This window comes from Macaca thibetana, chromosome 12, assembly GCF_024542745.1.
Source record: "Macaca thibetana thibetana isolate TM-01 chromosome 12, ASM2454274v1, whole genome shotgun sequence".
In the NCBI taxonomy this organism is placed as follows: domain Eukaryota; kingdom Metazoa; phylum Chordata; class Mammalia; order Primates; family Cercopithecidae; genus Macaca; species Macaca thibetana.
Window position 1 is genome coordinate 32,559,738 of NC_065589.1, and position 23,946 is coordinate 32,583,683.

Genomic DNA, 23,946 nt, shown 5'->3' on the forward strand with positions numbered 1-23,946 from the left:
GCAGCGGGCGGACTGTTAAACCGCGGCGGCGGCGGCGGCCGGGGCGGGAGCGGGGCGCGCTCTGGAGACGAGACAGCGGCGCCCCGGGTGGGGGAGGCGGGCGGGCAGCTAGAGATCACCTCAGCAGCCCCCACCACGGCCGGACCGAAGGTGCGGCGGCGGAGGGGAGCCAGGGCGCCCCAGCAGGCGAGTGGCCGGCGTCTCAGCGGCGGGATGACGGGGGTGGTTCTCCCCTCTTGGGGAAGGCGGCAGCGCGGGGAGGGGAGAAGACTGCCGGGTGGACTTGCGGGTCAGGCGACCGACCGGCAGCCCCTTCGCCCCCCGAATCCTCTGGGCTGCTGGACTCTGGTCTCGGCACGGGATTGCGCTCTAGGGCAGGGGTCCGACCGCAGCCAAATTTAAACGGCTAAACCTAACAGCCTTGGCAGCTGGGGAGGGAAGGGGTCTAGGGAGGGGTGGGGGCGGACCTAGACGGCGGTCACGTGGGGGGTGGGGCTTGGCAGACCTCCCTTTTGTTTTGGCTGGCGCGTGCGCAGAAGGCAGAACACGTGGTTTCCTGGACCCGCCTCTTGCCTCTTCCGCTGAGCCTCACCCATTGCGGGTGTGGCGACGGTTCTTTTGAGGCAGCTGTGAGGCGGAGCAGACTGGATTTGATGAGACCCCTGTTTTATTTATTTCACACTTTCAGGAAAACGTAGATTTGGGCTTTAGAGTTAGATGGGATCGAGCAGAATCTAGCGCATTATTGAGGGATGGTGCTTCCAAGTTTGTGTCACTTCGGTGTGCTGAGGAAGGGACCGGTCTTGCTGGAAAAAGTGAGACTGCGTGGTGTTTGGTAGCAAGAAATACCAGGCGGTATCCTGGCCGTTTCAGAAACCGCAGGAAAAGAAAGAGCCTGGCTTTGCAGCCGGGAGGGCAGGCACTGGATGGACGTTCTCGTAATGTTTTCTTACTCTGGGAGAGTCCGTTTTTGTTTGTTTGTTTATTTGTTTGAACTGTGGTAAGCACATTGCGTTTTTGATTCCCCAAACTTCAGGACAGTCACGTTCTGGCGAGGTTTAAGAAACAAACTTCCTTCGTCTTTAGCCAGTTTGCTTAACTTAATCTGAGTTTGGGTCAGTAATATTTTTAAATATTGCTGGATGAGGCAGGTTTGTTAGCCACAAAACCCAAGTGAAATGTTTGTGAGCACTGCAGACAAAACTGCCAATTTCTGACTAGGAAAAAGTGTCTCTAAAAATAATTCAGTATTGAGAAAGAGGCTTAGTAGTGAGTGGTCTCTGCCTTTCCCGTTCTTAATAAGTAGCCATTTCTTTGGGTTAGTCACCTCTCTGATGTCAAATTTGTTTCCTTTTTGTAAAGTTTCATAGTATGGTTTCTGTCTTAAGAGATTGTAAGAAAGAAGAAATCCCTTGGGTTAGGAAAAGTGATTCCTAATCTCTACCAATTGCTAAGTAGTGTTATTTTTATAACAGAACTCCATTTTTTTTAAAAGCCCGCATGTTGGGGAAATTAATGAATTAGTCATGAAATAGAATATATTTGATTATCTTTAAAATCTGTTGTAGCTGTTATCTTTGGTTCTCCCTCAGTTTCCACCTACTTATTCAGATCAGTGTCAGCATCTGCAACCATTTCCTCATGGTTTTAATCTACATAGATTATTCTCTCCCGCAAACTGTCTGGAGTAATTTTTTATGTGAAACTTCTTAATCCAGGCCAATTCTCTCACATTGACTTTTAACATTTACATTTTAATTTCGTTTCGTGATGTGCATTTGCAAATAGCAATTGATTATTTTGTTAAATATTATTTATTATAAAGTAACTTGGAAAATATGAGTGCAAATAAGAAAAATAAAAATATTTTGTACTTTAAGTATTTCTGTATGCATATATGTGTATTTTTCCTAAAACTGAGATCATATGGTATTTGCATTTAACTCATTCCCATATCATTAAATATTCTTTGAAAAAATATTTTTAATAGCTGCCTAACATTTCACCAGGTAACTATCGTAATTTAAATTTTTTCTATTGGCACATATGTGAGATGTTTCAGGTTTTGCTAGTGTATATTTCACTACAGACAATATCCTTTTACATAAATCTTTGAAATTTCCCCCCCTTAGATTTGTAGAAGACGAATTACTGGGCCCAAAAGTCTGTTTTTGTTGTTTGTTTGTATGTGTGTTTTTTAAGGCTCTTGTGTCATCACCAAATTACTTTACAGAATGTTGTATTGATTTACACTGATCTAGTGGTTTGCGTGTGCCTCCCATTATGTCTTTATCACCTAGTATTAGGCTTTAAAACTAAAAACCTTGCTTTAATTTGCATTTAAAATTTTTCACTCTAATCTGTGATGTATCTGTTTTATTTTTTAACTTATTGTAAAGTGCTTGAGAGAGAGAAATATATTTCATGTTTGACATGCTGCAGATCACTTAGTGGGTGCTCAATAAATACTTGCCAGTTGGTTAATATTTATCTTTTTTGTCTGTGGAAGATCAGGAAATTGTCTTTTGCTTTTTGTTTTACTCAGTTTACTAGTACATTGTTAGTAGTATACTATTATTGTTGGATTCATAACTTTTACTACTTTTTCATTCAGGTGAGGCCTCAGTGATCTGATCACAGTTGTCTACTAAAAGGTCAATTAACTTCTCATAGCCCAGCTGCTGCATTATCAGAGAGATTCATCCAATTTTGATGCCATTTATCATGATACCTTAGATTATTTCATTTCCTTTACTCATTCATCTGTCTGCTATGGAATGAACATAAAGTTACACTGATCAATGTAGTTTCACTTGTAGCTTTTACTGTATTTGGCAAAAAACGATGCCTACTGTCTAAAGTTCCTTTATTATTGAGATTGTTCTTGGTAGCTCACCTATTATTGCCGATAGCATCCATTATGCCCTTTAATCTACCACATAAATCTTATAAATACTACATAATCCTTGTTTTCATGATGTTTTTCATGCATTCGAATAATCTCTCCATACCCTTATTTTGTCTATGTAGTATTAGATGGTAGTTGGAGGAGGCAGAGAGCTGCTTTCTTCAGGTATAGAATTGTGCTTAGGGTTGTTTACTGATTGGGTTCATCAAGATACAAACAAAAGATTGGGGCTGCTTGCAACAGGAGTGACAGTTATTGGGCAATTAGCAACTAATTTACTAATTTTAAAGCATATCTCTTGTATCTCTATCCTTAAAGCTGATACTGCATTATAGTACTTCAATGGAATAATTTACATCATGATGACCCTGAATCATAAATACAATCTTACATTACTTTTAGTATGTTCCATTTAGAAAGGCAAGGAAGATACATAATTTCCAGGAGATTTCTACCTTTCTTTTTCTTTTAAATGTTGTTTTATAGGGACTTTTCACTGAATTGTACTCCTTATTCCCTAATCATGTGGGATAAACAAACACCCAGCAAATTTAATAAAAATGGTACTATTAAACTTGCCAGTAGATAGTCTATAATAAAAATCCAAAGACTATTCATAATGGAAATTTTAAATACTTAATGTTATTTTTAGGTTCCTAGAAACATTTCTATATGGACGTGAAAATTCAGTAATATTGAGACTTTGTTAATATTTTAAAAATATTTATGAACTTTTGTTTATATAATATTGAGGCTTTGTTTCCAGTCCAAGACAATTCTCAAGTGTGTTATTTTTATTTAAACAATTTTTTATTCGGCAGTAGGTCATTAATCAGTGTTTATTCATGTGAAGTTGAATTGAAGCCAAAGTATATAGACCGAGTAAATGTGATAGTGTACTTCTACATGTAGATTTTTGGATCCAAATTGATACAGAAAAAAATGACTTCATTTATATTCCTATGAGTCATGCACTTACAAGTGAAAAGTAATAATTCTGCTTGAAGTATGATCTGTTTGATGTGTTATGTAGCCACCCAAGTGGCTTTATCTTTAATTAAATTCCTTTAGTCTTCAAAGAGAATTCCTTTTTAGGCATAGTTTTCGAAGTGGAAGAAGTTCTTGCTTATAAAACATCATTGAATATAAAGTACTGAGCTGACTGAATCCTAGTCATGCCAATTACTGCAATGTTTTCTGCAGTAAATTGAGAATTCCTATAAAGTGGCATGAAGAAATCTTGAAAACAACACTGTATTTTGTATTCCTACCTTCCATTAATTCCTGTATTTTTGAGGAATGAAATTGTACCAGTGTGAGGTCATTCTTTTTTTGTTTGTTTGTTTAATTGGACTTTTCCCTGCTACAATTCAGAAACTTTGAATCCTCATGTATTTTTTATTTATTTTTAAATTTTTGTAGAGATAGTGTCTCTCTGTCACCCAGGCTGGAATGCAGTGGCACGACTGCACTCCTCCAGTCCCCTTATAGTCTAGTGATAATGTTTAAAAACTTCTCATATTTTGCTAAAAGAATTTGTCTTTTTTCTGCTCTTTCTTTCTTTCTGTGATTAGCCTAGGTTAGCTATATGAAACATTTAGGTCACAAGTGTGGAAATAATTTATTATTTGACCCTACTTCAGGGTTCTCCCCCCTCTCAAAATACTGTTGGCAGTCTTTTCACTTTATTGTAGCATTAAGTGTAAATCTACTGTCTTTCTGATATTTTTTCCTTGTTTGTTTCTTTGCTGTGCATTTAAGAGAGCTGGGATTATCCAGATTCCAGTTAAAAGAATAAATTTAATGTTCAGGGGCAGATTTGGATAGGGTACTTTCCATGGCATATATGGAATATATGCATTCTAGAATATAAATCAGAATCTGGAGCAATATTTTAGGGGATAGGAATTCAGATTTGGCCTTTAATCTTTAATGTACATTCTCAGGAGGAAGAGTGGTTCTTATATAGATTATCAGTTTCAACTCTGAGCGTTGAGATTAGATTAGCGAATTTTTTATTTTTCTTTAGGAAGTTTGTCAAAAAGTATTTGAAATATGTGACCTATGTATTAATTTGTAAAGCTCTGATTATTAACTGTCTACACCAACTCAGTAACTATTGACTTGGTAATTATCTCACTGTGTACATGCACCTTTTGAGGATGATGGCTTTAATGTATTTTATGATGTCCAAGGGATCAGATTGCATTTAATTAATACAAAATTTATAAATATGTATGGTTGATAAATCTTTAAAAATATAGATTAAGCTCCTAATGGAAAGTCTGGAGACAACAGGGCAAGATCTTTTATTTGTAGTACAGTAGTCCATCTTTATTTTTGGGGTATATGTTTCCAGATCCCCAGTGGTACCTGAAATCTCAGATAGTACTTAACCCTATATATACTTTATTTTTTTCTAACCATACATACATATGATCCAGTTTAATTTATAAGTTAGGCATAGTAAAAGATTAGCAACAACAGTAGTAGAACAATTGTAACTATACATAAAAGTTTTGTGAATGTGCTCTTCTTGCTCACTCTCAAAATATCTTACTATACTGTATTCACCTGTTTTTGGATTGCAGTTGACCACAGGTTACTGGAGCTATGGAAGTGAAACTGCTGATAAGGGGAGACTACTGTAATACAATTTCAGAACAATTAATAGTAACTCATGCTTTCCTTGATTCACAATGAACGTTTTTTGGATTAAACTGTAGACCCAAAATTAGAATTTTTGGTATAGATTTAACTTTATAGTCTATCCATTGTTTTTATCAGATTAATTTAATTTTATTTATAATAATTTCAGAGCAACCAATAGCAACTAATGCCTTAATTAACAGTGATTGTTCTTTTGATTAAATTGTAGTCTAAAAATTAGAATTGATGGTATAGATTTAACTTTACAATCCCCCCTTGTTTTTTATCAGATTAATTTTATTTATAACAAATTTAACCAAAAACCAAAAAAATTGATTCTAGTTTTTAAAAATATTTATTATTTAAAGACATAAGCTTTGTCTTGTCTTACTGAAATTCTCTCTGGTGTTTTTTAATAAGACACTAAAAAAAAAAAAACAGAGATACACTGAGATTGGAATTGCTTACTAGAGGATTATTTACTTGATAGACTATCTGTAACAGTTTTATAACAGACTGGTTTTTGTTTGTTTTGTTTTGCCGTCCATAACACTTCTGGGCTGCTGATGTGCTAAGGAAGTTTTCTTTTTTTTTTTCTTAAGTGAAATTGGAATGTAAGTTGAAAATTCTGTTCTAAAAACATAAAAGTATCCCAGCACTTTGGGAAGCCAAGGCGGGTGGATCACGAGGTCAAGGGTTCGAGACCAACCTGGCCAACATGGTGAAACCCCGTCTCTACTAAAGATACAAAAAAATGAGCTGGACATGGTGGCACGCATCTGTAATCGCAGCTACTTGGGAGGCTGGGGCAGGAGAATCACTTGAACCCAGGAGGTGGAGGTTGCAGTGAGCTGAGATTGTGCCATTGCACTCCAGCCTAGGTGGCGAGACTCCATCTCAAATAAATAAATAAAAGTAAAATTTATACCCAAGAAACATAATTGGTTTTTGGATTATCTAGAACTGTTGCCTATTGACAGAATCGAGATTATGTATCTAGTTGCTCTCTTTGAAAGAGTACTGATATATTTTCATAACTTAAGTTTTGCTTCTTAAATTCCGTAAACTTGGTATTTTAGTTTCTGTGTGTTGTGACAAAAAGTTTAATTCTTCTTTCCAGTTTTCTTCCTTCTAGGTTCTTTGAAGTTCTGCATCATTAGACTAAATTCTTTTAGAAAAGGGACCTATTGTGCCTAAGTATCCTGGGTGTATATGAAAGAAATAATCATCAAAGATGATGGTGGTGCCTAGAGTAATATAATGAAGTATTTTGGTAGTCATAAAGACATTTCTTAGATTTAGCAAGGATCCAAATACTCCTGCCCAGTTATGTGTGTAATTGGAAACCTAAATAATTAGAAACTGAGTATTTATAGGAAGATCAAGGTGATTTTTAGAAAGCTATTCGAGGATTTATTTTCCATAAACTTTCCGTATAGCCTAGAATACTATAGGTGCCTGAAAATATTAAGCAATATATTTGGCCAAAAAATTGGGGGACTGAAATACAACAGTCGATAATTGATCCCTGGTTATAAGGCTTGGCACAAATACAGAGGAATAGAAAATATCAAGATGTTTATATATTGATTACATGTTGATATATGATATTTTATATATAGGATGAAATTAAATTTAATTTTTCATGTTTCTTTTAAAAATATGTCTAGTAGTAGCAAGTTTAAAATTACATGTGTAACCACGTCATATATCTATTGGACAGTTACATTCTATACTAATGTTTCCTAATTTTTTTGCCTTGAGACTCCTTCACAATAAAATATCTCATGAACCTTCTTCCCTGAAACTTTAAAATAATTTTACCATTTTGGGTAGTATTTATTCAAGAAATATTTATTATGAGCCTGCTATGTGCCATAAACTATTCTAGAATACCATGACGAGTGAACACATAACACCTGCCTTCATGTAGCTTTTGATCTATTTGGGGAAAATATGTGATGAAGTAATTTCTAGTAAACATTTTTAAATGGACTATTTGTTGTAAGAACACTTTTGTATATAAATTTCAGGTAATACAATTTTATATAGTGCTTCATTTATTAAGTGATAGTTTGGTGTTCTCTGAGCTTTCTGGATATGTGGTTTGGTGTCTGACATTAATTTGGAGAAATTCTTAGTCATTATTGTTTCAAGTATTTTTTTTCTTTTCTTTTTCTCTTCTTCTGGTATTCCCATTATGCATATGTTACACCATTTGTAATTGTCCCACAGTTCTTGGTTGGATATTCTCTTCTTCTCCAAACCCCCTGCCATCTTTGTTCTATTCCCTTTTTAGTTTTGGAGGTTTCATCTCTTCAAGCTTAGTGCTTCTTTCTTCCACCACATTCAGTCTACTACTAAGTCCATCAAAGGCATTATTTCTGTTGCAGTGTTTTTGATTTCTAGCATTTCATTTTTATTGTTTTAGAATTTCCATCTCTCTTCTTACATTACCTGTCATTTGTTGCATGTTGGCTTTTTTTTTCCATTAGAGGCCTTAGCATATTAATCATAGTTGTCTTAAATTCTTGGTCTGGTAATTCCAACATCCCTGCCATATCTAATCTGGTTCTGATGCTTGCTTTTTCTTCAAACTATGTTGTTTGCCTTTTAGTATGCCTTGTAGTTTTCTCTTGAAAGCTGAACATGATGTGCTGAGTAAAAAGAACTCTAGTAAATAGGCTTTTAATAAGATGTAAGGGTAGAAAAGATGTTCTGTATGCCAGTGGTAAAGTCTGTCTTTCAGTGAGCTTGTGCCCTGGGCTGTGAACTTCACTCCTGCTTCTTAGTTTTTCCTCCACTTAGATAGGATAGAATGGCTAGAGGCTGCTGGAGTTGGATATTTAGTTAATATGTAACTTTTTAAAAGCAAGACTTCTCAATACATTCCTTAAAAAGTAATATTGGCCTTGCCGTCTTCACCTTGCTTGACCTCTTTAGCATTTGACAGAACCAACCATGTTATACACTTCTAAACACGTTGGTATCTTGATTTCATACACTTCTGGATTTCTTCCTATCTCACTGATGATCTTTTCAGTTTTCTTTTAGGGCTCTTCCTCTTTTATAGCTCCTCTTCCTTTGCTCAAGTAAATGTTAGTAAACCCCCACGTTTTGTCCTGGGCTCCTTTCTCTTCTTTGTTTATACCCACTCCCTAGGGTAAATACTATTTATATGCCAGTGACTCTGCAAAATAATCTCTCTAATTATGAATTCTTGCTTGAACTCCAGACTTGTTTTTATAGCTGTTTCCACTTGAATGTTTAATAGACACTTAAAAAGTAACATATCCAAAACAGAAATTTTTATGTTTTTCTTCTTCAACTTTCTTTCTCCCTGAGTCCGCCCCCTTTCAGAAAATAGCACCACTGACCTGACCACCCAGTGCTCAAGCCAAAAACCTAGGAGTCATCCTTGATTCCTTCCTTTCCCTTAATTCCTGTTAAGTGTTTGTCAAACGTTGTTGACTCTGTCTTGAATTTAATTTTTAAATTTTTATTTTTTTATATATATAAATATATATACCTGAGGCACTGAATTTGGGGGTAATATATTACACAGTAATAAATAATGAATACACTTGGATATGAACACCAATTCTTCATATCTATTGGATATATCCAATTAGTCTTAGATAAAAATATATGTGTATATATGTTTTTAAAAATAGAGACAGGGTCTCACCATATTACGCAGGCTGGTCTCAAACTCCTGGGCTCAAGTGATCCTCCCGCTTTGGCCTCCCACCATACTAGGATCACAGGCGTGAGCCACCATGCACACTCATCGTCTACCCCATAAATATATACACCTTCTTTGTACCCACAAAAATTAAAACAAATTTTTTAAAAGAATTGTTATGCTTTTCAAATCAGTATTCCTCCTTACTCATTTTGCCTTTAACAAATTGTCTATCTGTATAAATGAAATAATACCTAAAAAAAATAAAATTTAAAACTATATCATGGTCAAAACCACCATTCAGCATTAATCTGAATGATAAACTCAGTGACTTTCAGTAATATGCACATCTGATTTCTACTAACTCTTGAACACATTATCTTCTGAATATATATGTCAGAGGTTCCCAGCAGTACTATTTTAAATAATTATTTTTAAAAGTTTAGTATTTAATTTTTAGGAAGTCCAATTTAGCAGCGTTTTGTGAATAATGCTTTTGGTATCATATCTAAAAAAATCTTTGCCTAAAGCAGTGTCACAAACATTTTTTCTAATTTTTTTTCCTAGAAGTTGTACGGAGTCTGGCTCTGTCGACCATGCTGGAGTCCAGTACCACGATCTCCGCTCACTGCAAGCTCCGCCTCCCGGGTTCACGCCATTCTCCCGCCTCAGCCTCCTGTAGCTGGGACTACAGGCGCCCGCCACTACGCCCAGCTAATTTTTTGTATTTTTTTAGTAGAGATGGGGTTTCACTGTGTTAACCAGGATGGTCTTGATCTCCTGACCTCGTGATCCGGCTGCTCGGCCTCCCAGAGTGCTGGGATTACAGGCGTGAGCCACCGCGCCTGGCCAATAGGTCTGACCATTTTTATATAAGGTAGAAATATGTATTCAGGTTCCCCTTTTTTTTTTTTTTTTTTTTTTGCCTATGGATGTCCAGTTAGTCTAGAGTGATACGATTTAAGAAACAAGGCTTTCTACATTTAATTGCCTTGGTATCTTTGTCAAAATAATCAGGCCAGGCGCAGTGGCTCATGCCTGTAATCCCAGCACTTTGGGAGGCTGAGGTGGGCGGATCACCTGAGGTCAGGAGTTTAAGACCAGCCTGGCCAATATAGTGCAACCCCATCTCTACAAAAATACAAAAATTAGCCGGGCATGATGGCGGCTACCTGTAATCCCAGCTACTCGGGAGGCTAAGGCGGGAGAATCACTTGAACCTGTGAGGCAGAGGTTGCAGCAAGCCGAGATCACTCCATTGCACTCCAGCCTGGGCGACAGTCTCAAAAGAAAAAAAAAAAAAAGGCCATATGTGCGTGGGTCTGTTCCTGAGCTCTGTTCTTTCCATTTGTGTGTTTATCCTTTTGCTAATGCCACACTGTCTTGGCTACTATAAATTGGGAAGTAGTGTGAATCCCTCAACTTTGTTCTTTTCCAATTTGTTTTGGCTATTCTGGTTCCTTTAACTTTCATATAAATCTTTGAATTAGCTTGTAGATATCAGCAAAATGTCCTGCCAAGATTTTGTGCCTAAACTTGTAAATCAGTTTGAGGAGAATTCGCATCATAACAATATTGAATAGTTTTATCTGTGAACATAGTGTAATGCACTATTTAGGTCTTGATATTTTTATGGGTGTTTTGTATTTTTCAGTATAAAGTTCATGTGCATCATCTTTTATTTAGATTTATACCAAAGCATTTTTGCAGGTGTTAGAATTATGACTGTTTAAAAATTTCTATTTCTAGTTTTTCATTTCTAGCATATAGAAATATAAATGAGTTTTGTATGTCGACCTTACGTTTGCTGCCTTATTAAATTAATTAATCGAGGAGTTTGATTCCTTGGGATTTTCTATGTAGAAAATCATGTCATCTGTGAATAGAGATGATTTTACTTACTTTATAATCTGTATGCTTTTTATTTCTTTTTTTTCTTGCCCTACGGTACTAACTAGGTCTTCCACTACAACATTGAATATGAGTGGTGAGAAATGTCTACCTTGCCTCATTCCCAGTCTTACGGCAGAAACATTCAGTCTTTCACCATTAATTATGAGATGAGCTATAGGCATTTGTGTAGATGCTTTTTATCAGATTAAAGAAATTCCCTCTCCTTGCTAATTTGCTGAGTTTTTCTCATGAATGAATATTGAATTTTGTCAAATGCTTTTTCTCCATTTATTGACATCATATCATATGGTTTCTCTTTAGTCTTTTGATATGATGAGTTTTAGTTATTGTTTTGTTTTGTTTTGTTTTCTTTTTTTTATTTTTATTTTTTGAGACAGAGTCTTGCTCTGTTGCCCAGGCTGGAGTGCAGTGGTGAGATCTCGGCTCACTGCAAGCTCTGCCTCCCGGGTTCACGCCATTCTCCTGCCTCAGCCTCCTGAGTAGCTGGGACTACTGGTGCCTGCCACCACACCTGGCTAATTTTTTGTACTTTTAGTAGAGATGGGGTTTCACTGTGTTAGCCAGGATGGTCTCGATCTCCTGACCTTGTGATCCGCCTGCCTCGGCCTTCCAAAGTGCTGGGATTACAGGCGTGAGCCACCGTGCCCAGCCTATTGTTTTCTTTAATGTTGAACCAGTCTTGTATTCATGAAATAAGCCATACTTGAACATAGTATCCTTTCTATATATTTTTGTTTTGTACATTTAAAAAATAGTAATTGAAATAGGTGTTGTTACTACTTGTGAGTACCAGAATCCATTGAAATGCCTTTAAATATCATGATCAATTCATTTATGAATTTAGTCAAGAAATACATGATAATTACTGTGTGCCAGACATCATTCTAGTGCTGGAGATTAGAACATTGAGTTCTTGCACTTAAACTACATTCTTTCCTAGAATGTAATATAATGTCAGGTAGCTATGAAGAGCAATAAAGCAGTGTAAGGGAATGGAGAATCATGAACCAAGAGGCTGAAGCTATTTTAAATATATTGGTCAGTGAAGGACTCTAATGAGGTGACCTTAGAAGAGAAACAAATGAAGTGAGGGAGCCAGCCATCTTATTTGTAAAAAAAATTTTCAGGCTGAGAGAATAGCAAACACAAAGTCCCTGTGTCAGAGACTTGCTTGGTGTGTTTCAAATATAGTATAGAGGCCAGTGTTTCTGGAGTGTAGTAATTCATGGAAAGAGTTGTAGAAGGCAAAGTAGTCAGGAACCTGATAATACCAATTTTGTAGGCTATAGTAAGGACAACTTTGGATTTTAAATATACTGGCAACCACTCATTTTCTCACCAGGTATTTGTTGGGCATCTTCTGTGTGTCAGATAGATTTGCATGTTGAGGATACAGTAGTTAATAAAACTGATCAAAAATCTAAGCCTTTGAAGAGCTTAGAAGTGTTAGTGGTAAGTGTAGTTGTTTATATAATATGAAGGTCATCAGAAGTGGTAGTTTGGAATATTCAGTTGGGAAACATTGTTATATAAAATGATTATATATCTAGATAATTTAAATAATTGGAAGAAATCTACTTATATTTTATGCTAAAGCTATACTGAACATAATTTAATCTTTTTTATTTATAGGAGACATAGCTATTTTCATTAGTTTCTTTTGGTTGCAAAGTAGAGAGACTTTTTTAGGCTAGGTTTGGAAATCGCAGAATAAGAGCTATGATATATCCAGGTCTTTCATAGACCAGAGCTTAAAAGTCTTCATATCCAAGTGTATTCATTATTTATTACTGTGTAATATGTTACCCCCAAATTTAGTGGCTTAAATTACATACTATTTCATAATTTCTGTGGGTTGAGAATCTAGGCATGTAAGCTTAGCTGGGTGCCTCTGGCTCAAGGTCTCCATAAGGCTGTTGTTAATCAAGGTATTGGCTAGAGCAACAGTCATCTCAAGGCATTACTGGGAAGGATCTGTTTCTCAGATCACTCACATTGCTGTTAGCAGGCTTCAGATTCTTTGCTATATGTTCGTTGAAGACATCGTTTCTTTACCACGTTGGTCTTTCCACTTCATAACATGGCAGCTGGCTTTCCTGAATAAGAGAGGGTGGCCAGATGGAAGCCACAGTCTCTTTGTAACCTAATCTCAGAAGTCATCTCATCACCTCTGCTACATTTTCATTAAAAGTGAGTCACTAAATCCAGTCCTTATTCTAGGAGAGGATTAAACAAGGGCATGAATACTAAGAGGGTGGGGATTATTAAGGTCATTTTGGAAGCTACTTATCCTACCAGTAAGGCCTAGAAATCTCACCAGAGATTTTGTGTGTATGTTTTTTTCTAGTTCTCTACCATAAATGGGCCTTAGCCACTTTTAATCTTTGCATTTTTTCCCTTTCTCTTTTTGCTACGAATTGTATTTCTTAAATACTAATCTGCTTTTTTTTTTTGGACAGGGTCTTGCTCTGTCACTCAAGCTGGAGTGCAGTGGCATTATTTTTTTTTTTTTGTAGAGCCTGGATTTCACCATATTGCCTAGGTTGGTCTTGAAGTCCTGGGCTCAAATGATCCACCTCTTTGGCCTCCCAAAGTGCCGGGATTATAGGCATGAGCCACTGTGCCCAGCCATGTGTATCTTTTTTTTTTTTTTTTTTTTCTGAGACAGTGTCTTGCTCTGTTGCTCAGGCTGAAGGGCAGTGGTATAATCACAGCTCACTGCAGCTTCAACGTCCAGGCTCAAGTGATCTTCCTGCCTTAGCCTCTCAAGTAGCTGGTACCACTGGCACATGTCACCACACCTAGGACATTTTTTAGTATTTGTAGAGAAGAGGTCTCCCTATGTCATCCAGGCTGGTCTCGAACTCCTGGACTCAAGCAATCCTTCACCTTGACTTCCCAAAGTGCTCAGATTACAGGCATGAGCAATTGCACCCAGCCTCATTTCTCTACTTGTTATATTTAGCTTTTCCCTATCTTTATCCAGGGACTAAGATGAATTCTCCTGCCTTGTGATATTTCACCTCTGTCCCTGCTGCTAGCTAGTTTGTTAATATTCATAGTACTCTGTTCAGATTTTTGAGAGGGACAGGTGTGTGGTGTGGGAGATAAAGTTTAGTATCTTTTGAATATTGCTGTAACATCAGCAAGAACTGTGATTAAAGCAGTTTGCCTCAGAGAACAATGTAGACACTAAATACTATTATGGGTGTTTATTGATTAGAAGATATAGGTCTTTGAGTTGGTCATGGAACAACTTGAATCTTGAAAGAAATTTCCTAATGCTAGCTTGTTTTAGAATTGTTTTTCTATTTCCATAAAAGAAGAGTATAAACTGAAAAAAAAAATCTTTTTTTTTTTTTTTTCCATTTAGGATAAATGGGAATCTATTTGCTTATTTTTGAGGCATTATATAAAAGTGTATAAATTTTGAGACATACTGAATTTGGGGAAAACTCATTGAGACATACAATAAAGTGTATACATAAAAAAAGTCTATAATTTTTTTCACTCAGTATTAACAACTATTAACATTTATTCATTTTGCATTTAGTCTTTTCCCTTCAAGTAGTAAGATTTTGTAGTTAAAATGCAAATCCCCTTAAACTATTACTTTTAATTCTGTTTTATAGAACCTAACTTGATGCAACTACTGTTACAAGTTTGGTAGATATTTTTCTGGTTCACTTTTTATTCTTGCAGACAGACACGAATGTATACATATATATGGTAAGGTTTTGTGTTTGTGTTATATTTATATTGTACTATACTATATATATTTTACAGTGTTCTTTTTTCTTTTTAACTTGATATTGTTTTTAAGGTCTTTCCGTATTGATGCTTTAAGTCATTCCTTTTTAACTGCAATATAGTATTCCGTTACATTTTTAAAAATCTATTTTGTTATTGTTAGGCATCTAGATTGTTTTGAAAGGATGTTTTGCCATTATGAACATTACTCTTTGGTACCTGTGACAAACACATTTTCTACATTGTGGTCAAATTACTGAACCAATTTATGATCCCAATAGATATGAGAAGTCTTACATCTCATGATATGTATGTGATGTTTTCAGAAAAAAAGTCTGTATCAGTTTGGTGATTGGAAAACTGGGCTCTTGTTTTGTTAATCTATATTCCCCTGATTACTAGTATGATTAAGTCTGTGTTTAGTGACCATTTGAATATCATCATCTGTGAAGTGCCTGACTGCTCTATCTTTTGCTCATTTGTAGGAATTCCTCCTATAATCTAGATACTAATACTTGTCTGATATATATGTTGCAAATATTTTCTCCTACTCTGTCATTTTGCTAATAACCCTTTTTTTTTATTACATAGACATTGTTGTGCTTTTATTTTCTTCTTGATCATTTTTGTTGGACTTTGTAAAGAATCAGCTTTTGGTTTTGTGTTTTTAAGTAGGAATAAAGGAAGTAGAGTTATAACTAGCTCTTGGGGACAGAAACTGTGAGAGTGTATCCATTTAAATGACTATCAACTGTTATGTGCTGAAACAAAAATTATGGCATATCAAGGTTACAAAATACTAGGTATCTTTAAAAAGTTATAATTGTTGATGATGTACAATTATTTTACTAACCAGGCTTCATAATGTTTAATGGTACTGGGTTGCCTTTTTCTGTGAATCAGTATATGGATTTATACTTTTGATAATATGCAATGAAATTTGTTTAATTATGGGATAAATCTTTAGTGGTTATATGACACTGTCTCCACTATATTCTAGGCAGGAGTAATGCCTTCTGGTGCATATTCATTTGTGAAAAGGGTAAAATTGCAGATATTTTTAGAGGAAACATTGCATTAGGCAAGTTTTTACTATTACATATTTTTAACAGCTGTGAAGTTATATGTTTTTAGTTCTGTTCACTTAGGTTGTCGTCTTTTTTTTTTTTCTTTTTTTTTTTTTTTTTTTGAGTCTCACTCTGTTGCACAGGCTGGAGTGCATTGGCGTGATCTCTGCTCACTTCAACCTCTGCCTCCCGGGTTCAAGCGATTCTCCTGCCTCAGCCTCCCAAGTAGCTGGGATTACAGTTGCCCACCACCATGCCTGGCTAATTTTTATATTTTTAGTAGAGACAGAGTTTTGCCACGTTGGCCGTGGTAAACTCCAACTCCTGATCTCAGGTGATCCGCCCACCTCGGCCTCCCAAAGTGCTGGGATTACAGGTGTGAGCTACCACATCCGGCCTCACTTAGGTCTTCTTACGCATTATTTATTATATTTTAATTCTTGTTATTAATACCGTTCAGGCTGTGATGATTAAATTCAGGAATAGAACTTTAGAGCAATTTATTATATTTTATAAAGATAAGTAATTCGTATTTTTGACTGAAAGTGCGCAATTGAGTCACATTTTCAATTGTTATTATCAGATTCTAGGCTGGAATATTTTTTCTTTGGACTGTAACTAAATGTAAAAAAATGGAATTCTGAGATGTAATTACATCCACAAATATTTGTTGAACACCTATTGTGTACTAGCAATGTGTAACTTTAATTGGAGCTTTAGCTATTAGGCCCCCAGTCAGAGGGAAGAATCGCAAGCTTTGTTGAAATAATGTTGGGACTTGGGAGATGAAGGGGGAGTTTTGTTCCTTCATGTTTTAATCAGAAATATCGAACATGTTGCCCTTAGAAAAAAGTATAAGCATAAAATTTTTTTCTAGATATTTGACCATTTATTTTTACATTATTGTAGGTTTCCATTACTTATCTACAGGAATCGCCATGACCCCAGCTCTGAGGGAGGCAACAGCAAAGGGTATCGGCTTTTCATCTTTGCCAAGTACCATGGAGTCTGACAAGATGCTCTACGTGGAAAGTCCAAGAACTGGAGATGAAAAGCTAAAGGGAGACACCTTTTCTCAGATGCTTGGATTTCCAACTCCCGAATCTACTCTTAATACTAATTTTGTGAATTTAAAACATTTTGGCTCCCCTCAGTCTTCAAAACATTACCAGACTGTTTTTTTAATGAGATCTAATTCTACATTAAATAAATACAATGAGAATTATAAACAAAAGAAATTAGGGGAGCCCAGTTGCAATAAGCTGAAAAACATACTGTATAATGGCAGCAACATTCAGCTCGGTAAAATCTGTCTTTCTCATTCTGAAGAGTTCATCAAAAAGGAACCTTTATTAGATACCACGAGCCAGTGCATGAAAGATGTACAAATTATTTTGGATTCAAATATAACCAAAGACACTAATGTAGATAAAGTACAACTACAAAACTGTAAATGGTATCAAGAGAATGCACTTTTGGATAAAGTTACTGATGCTGAGATTAAAAAGGGTTTATTGCACTGTGCTCAAAAGAAAATTGTAGCTGGCCACTCAAATGTGTCTATTAGTTCTTCAGCTGCTGAAAAAGAGGAGGAAGTAAATGCTCGTTTACTTCATTGTGTAAGCAAACAGAAAATTTTACTTAGCCAGGCTAGAAGAACTCAGAAACATTTGCAGATGCTCCTGGCAAAGCATGTTGTTAAGCACTATGGTCAGCAGATGAAATTGTCTATGAAACACCAACTCCCCAAAATGAAGATGTTTCATGAACCTACCACAATTTTGAGTAACAGTTTACCTAAATGCACTGAAATTAAGCCAGAAGTTAACACATTGACTGCAGAGAATAAATTGTGGGATGATGCAAAAAATGGCTTTGCACGGTGTACAGCTGCGGAAATCCAAAGATTTGCGTTGTCTGCTACAGGGCTGTTGTCTCATGTTGAAGAGGGTTTGGATTCCGATGCAACTGATAGCAGCTCTGATGACGATTTGGATGAATATACCCTTAGAAAAAATATGGCAGTGTAAGTGCAAAATTATTATTAGACTATTTTCTATTCCGTATATAGCAGCAATTATCTTAGTTTCCAGGTACATTGACAAGAAATGGATTTTCTAAAATCTTGATGCTATACTCTTTTTTTTTTTTAATTTTTATTTTTGAGATGGAGTCTCGCTCCGTCACCCAGGCTGGAGTGTACTGGTGCAATCCTGCTCACTGCAACCTCCGCCTCCCAAGTGCAAACAATTCTCCTGCTTTAGCCTCCTGAGTAGCTGGGGTTACAGGTGTGTGCCACCACACCCAGCTAATTTTTGTAGTTTTAGTAGAGACAGGGTTTCACCATGTTGGTCAGACTGGTCTCGAACTCCTGACCTTGTGATCCACCCGCCTCAGCCTCCCAAAGTGCTGGGATTACAGGTGTGAGCCACCACACCCAGCCACCATAATCTTTTATGTTACAAAACTTTCAGTGAATTTTTAAAATGTTTTATTTGTTAAATTATTGTGTGTGAGTATATAAATACTATTTAAAAATAAATTTACCAAACTAGGAAAAACCCATACGGGAATAATGAAATTATTGAGCTATAAATAGGCATTTTTTCTATTCTTGAATAGAATAGTCTGTGGACAAGGCCTAATCTTTGTTTAAGTGATCTAGTTAATATGTGTATCTAACTAAAAAATCTTAGTCTGTACATACGGAGCCCTCATTGTCTTTGGGAGCGTATCAGTTGAGAGCACATGTGTGTTGACTTACTACTTTTTTTCCTTAACTGTCTACTCGTTATACTTACAGCTTTCAGAACTGGCCTTTACCAACTCAGTTTTTGCTAGCTTAGTATAACTAAAACAAAACTATAATGTCAGCTGTAAGGTATCTATTGAATGCTTATAATGTGCTAGACACTAAGATTCAGTTGTGAGCAACGTGTTCACAACCTCTGCCTTTTGGGGCATGTACTTGAGAGACAGGTATCACCATATTAAAAAATAAAAAGCAGAGAAAAGTAGTTTCAATTATCACACCATGATAACACTACAGACCAGCTCTGTCCAATAGAAACTTCTGAGATGATGGATCTTTTATATGTGTGCTATCCAATAGGCACTAGCCTTATGTGGATATTAAACACTTAAGATTTGGCCAGTGATACTAAGGAAATGAGTTTTTAATTTTATTTAATTGACTAAATTTTAATTGAAATGGTCTAAAAAGCATAATTTTTAATCTAGTTTTCAGGGAATCTATTACTGTTCCCAAATTAATGTAAATTACTGTTTATATATATGGCATTTTGGGGGAAAGAAGTCTGTCACACATGGATACGTACAGGGGAACAACACTTACTGGGGCTTTTTAAAGGGTGCAGGGTGGGAGGAGGGAGAGGATCAGGAATAATTAACTAATGGGTATTAGGGTTAAAACCTGGGCGATGAAATAATCTGTATAACAAACCCACATGACACAAGTTTATCTATGTAACAAACCTGCACTTGTACCCCTGAACTTAAAATAAAAGTTAAAAAATTTTTCAAATTCTCAAAAATAAATGAGAATTACAGAATTGGAAACCAAACACATTGATGTTTACTAAGAAATAGAAGGTCAGTGTATTAGTTTTTATGGTGAGAAATAAAATATAAAGCAAAGTGGGCATTCCAGTCTTCTAGTGTTCTGATATCACTGTAGTTGAAATTTGTTTGCATGTGGAATTTATAGTAGTTAATAAGCACAGATTATTTTTCTGGCTGGCATTGTGCTAGTTATTTAACATATGATATCTCATTTAATTCTTTCAACAACCCTAGCAGGTAGTTGTTATCCTTATTTCACTTAAGAAGAAACAGACTCAGCATGGGTTAAGTAACTTACCCATGGATAAAAAGCCAAGTAAGTGGCAGAAACAGGATTTTGCTCACATATATGACTCTAAACATATGCTTATTCTCTTGTAACATGCTGTTTTCTCAACATTGCATCATTGATACTTATAGCTACAAGAATTATTAGGTATATGTGTTCTGAAAGAAGTCTGAAAGTTTACCAATTTTTGTGTATACAATACTTTTGAAGTATTTAAATATAATTTAGTGGGCACATTCAGTAAATTAAGTATTTTTTGTTGTTGAGAAGAGCTAATGGAGCGATTTGTCTTTTTTAAGCTAGAAACAAGAATAAGAAACTTTTGGTCAGGGTGTGGTGGCTCACGCCTATAATCCCAGCACTTTGGGAGGCCCAGGTGGCCAGATTGCTTGAACCCAGAAGTTCGAGACCAGCCTGGGCAACATAGCAAAACCTCATCTATACAAAAAATACAGTATAAAAATTAGCCCAGCATGGTGGTGTGCACCTGTAGTCCCAGCTACCTGGGAGGCTAAGGCAGGAGAATTGCTTGAACCCAGGAGTTGGAGGTTGCAGTGATTCCATATCACCCCCTTGCACTCCAGTCTGTGTGACGAGAGTAAAACTCATATCAAAAAAAGAAAGAAAATTTTGTTTTCTCAGACCGTTTTGAACTATAATGTTATTTTCATTAGTAGTCCCTTCATTGATTTCCTATAGTGCTTAGTCTGCCATACAATTTGTCATTAAATTGTGTTTTGTCCTATACAGTTTGCTAATATATCTGCTAGTCTTAACCAACCCCTATTAAGGGTAGATACCACACTTTTTACTTTCTGATAATTTCTTTTTTTCTTTTTCTTTTTCTCTTTTTTTTTTGAGATGGAGTTTCGCTCTTGTTGCCCAGGCTGGAGTGCAATGGCGCGATCTTGGCTCACCGCAACCTCTGCCTCCTGGGTTCAAGCGATTCTCCTGCTTCAGCCTCCCAAGTAGCTGGGATTACAGGCATGCACCGCCATGCCCAGGTAATTTTGTATTTTTAGTAGACGTAGGGTTTCTCCATGTTGGTCAGGCTGGTCTCAAGCTCCTGACCTTAGGTCATCTGCCGACCTTGGCCTCCCAAAGTGCTGGGATTACAGGCGTGAGCCACTGTGCCCAGCCAACTTTCTGATAATTTCTTATCAAAGGCATATAAATTTTGATTTTTCAAAACATTTTGAGATTTTACATTTATTTCTTGAATTTGGTGAGGCAACACTAAGTTTAGACATTTGTGTGAAACATAACACAGAAATGGTGAAATTCAAATGATAGAAACACTTTTTTTTTACAAAATAATGTACCTCCTATTTTTAACCAACTCTGCAAGTTTGTTAGGTAAACTGAAGGAAAGTAACCTGGAAACAATTGGGTTCTGGTTTGAAAAGTTTATTTCTCCTACTCTCTTTCTTTTTCCCATAATCAGCTAGAGGGGATTCAGAGACTCTAGACATAAATTTTAAGAAAATAATGAATCTAAGAAATTTACTGTCAGTTCATTAAGGTAGGATTCTGGCCTCTTGCATTATTGGCCTCTTAATATTATGATTAATACCTTGGTTGTTAAAGACCCACCTGAATTTTTTGAAGGTCAAATAAACTTTGCTTTAAGGTTAAACTCCTCTGATCTATACAAATCAATAATACTAAATTTATGTAACAGCTCTTTATATTTTTTATATCACTGAATTATTCGATACTTGTTTTGTTTTTGTTTTTTTGGGTTTTCTTTAATACTTGAAATCTATTCAACATTTCTTGATTTCATATATCTTCCCATACATTAAATACAAAATTTTGTTTTGAATATTTTTGCTAACACTAGTAGATTTCTTGTGGGAAAGACTGTATTCAACATTATATTAATTTTGAAGTTGACTAAATACTAAGAACAAATGACATAACTTTATTTGTATCTCTTGGTGTGAATATAAAAGCAGTTTCTGTTTTTTAAAGTTGGAATTAATCAGTTCTATCTCAGGTCATTAAATTCATATTTAAATATAAAATATCCTTATAAGTTTATTTTTGTTATTCTCTACGTTTGTGAAAAGAATTTTCAAATCTACATGAGTATTTTTAATGTATAAAGTTCAGAGTGAAACTTTAAACGTAAAATACTAAGTAAACAGATGCATTTTGTGGTTCTAAATTTTTAAGTGAGTGCTAGCACAAATTTTCATTGTCTTTATTGAATATGTTGATTTCTTAAAGTATAAGATCTAGAGTGGTAAATACTAAAGTTGACTTCAACTTAATTTTAAGCAGCTTGAGTGTTAGTACTACTCTTTCATCGTGTAGCCTAGTATTGTCTTCTGTTTAATGATTGCTTGGTATTTGTTGAGTGAATGAATGACTATTTCTGTATTTGTATATGTAGTTGTAAAGACATAAACATTGAGGCTGGCAATCTGAAATTTCTCTCTTCTATATATGGTTTTTAAAAATTTCATTGTGGAGTTGCATTGTGTTTACTTAATGTTTTTTCCATTCCTTCCTTTGTTTCTAATATTAAACTGGCCACAGGATGTTTCTTGTACAGCATAGACCTTCCCATAAATGTTCAATGACTGAATAAATGAAATATGCCAAAATATGGACATTTAAAAGTAATGATTTTATTATAATATTCAATGTTTGCAATTTTTAAAGTTGATAAGTAAAATGCATTATATTTACCTTAAAAATTTTAGATGGTATTAATATTATATGCCTTCTATTTTTCTTTGAGTCAGTAGCCCTAATAGGAAAAATTGATCAGGAAGTTAGCTGTGAAGGAATATAATTGTTTTAGAAAATTGGATACTATTCACATTAGTCATTACAATTATCTTTTTTTAAAAAAAATATATATTTGGCTTGACTTTTTTACTTTTCCTCCAAAAATGTAGTAGGCAATAAATTAGTTCCTAATGATATTACTAATAGACTTTAATTCATAATGCTGTTACTAATTGACATTAATAATAACTTTTGGTTGAGAGGCTAGTATGCATTCGAAGTAAAAGAAAGTCACTTTCCTTTGGAAAGCATAGTAGGGAGACTTTGTTTTTTGTAGGTTTAAGATGTAGTCCTTCCATTGTAATATGAATAGATTTTTGCCTCCAGTGTTCTTTTTATTTGTCCAGTAAGGTCCATGAGCACTGAACTGGTTAAATGTGAGAGGATGTGGGTGAGTCACTGACAAAAGTTGGCTACGATTATGTTATTTCTCATCTGATGGTAGAGCCATAGAATTCTAGCATTTCTTTTCTTTTTTTTCGGGGGAATGAGGATCAGTTACATTTTTCCAGGCTGCATTTTGGGGAAACACAGATTTTGACACAGGCATGTTTTAATTTTCCAAGGGTTGTGGAAAAGGAAGAAATAATGCTGCTTGTCTTATTCCAGGAAACCTACCAATATCTTCCAAATCACACAATTGTTTCAAATGTTGGGGAAAAAAAATCCCACTCTATCCCTAAATTGGTCACCATATATTCAAATTTTCTTAAAGTTTTTACTTAGATATGTAAATAAGCAGACTTGATTAAGGGAATTCTTTTCAATAGATTTAGGCATTCACCAAAGAAGAAAGGGGAATTGTTGATGTTTAGTAAGAGCTGTTGGGAGACTCCAGATTAAAAAATAGAGAATAATTAATTTTTTGCAGACCCATAGAAATGGATACTCATGGTTTTGTTCTTGCTTTCCTGCTTTGCTAATGGAAAGGAAAAGAACTGAAAAGCAAGGTGATCCAGTATTTCCCTTTGAGGAATTGGATAAATAGGAGTAGAAACTCAGTGCCAAGATTCAGAGGGCAAAGAGACTGATAACATTTCATTATTCATTGTAAACAAGAGTAACTTTGTATTTGTATAATGTGGAGTTTATAGGTTTTTTTGTATTTGTTATCTTTTTTTATTCCCTGCATGTCTGACAGATGGGACAAGTTGAATTTTGTTTTATTTTGTTTATAAGGAAAACAAAAAGTTGAGTGAATTCTAGGGAATTTGCAAATGATACTTAAATGAAGAACCTTTTCCTTTCTGTGGGAGAAGTGGAAGGGAAGTAAAGGGCAAAAATTCAAAAGTGTAATTGTGAA

The 23,946-nt window shown here is 35.5% G+C and overlaps 1 protein-coding gene across 6 annotated transcripts in view; it reads left to right on the forward strand.

The window, feature by feature from the left end:
* KANSL1L (KAT8 regulatory NSL complex subunit 1 like) overlaps positions 1-23,946 on the forward strand; it is a 139,078-nt gene continuing 115,132 nt past the window's right edge. The window contains exons 1-2 of one of the 6 annotated variants that reach the window (XM_050751405.1): positions 1-186; positions 16,883-17,999. In XM_050751405.1, the coding sequence (XP_050607362.1) occupies positions 16,912-17,999 (1,088 nt within the window). In that variant the 5' untranslated portion in view covers positions 1-186; positions 16,883-16,911. The other 5 variants (XM_050751407.1, XM_050751410.1, XM_050751409.1 and 2 more) reach the window with 5 other exon arrangements.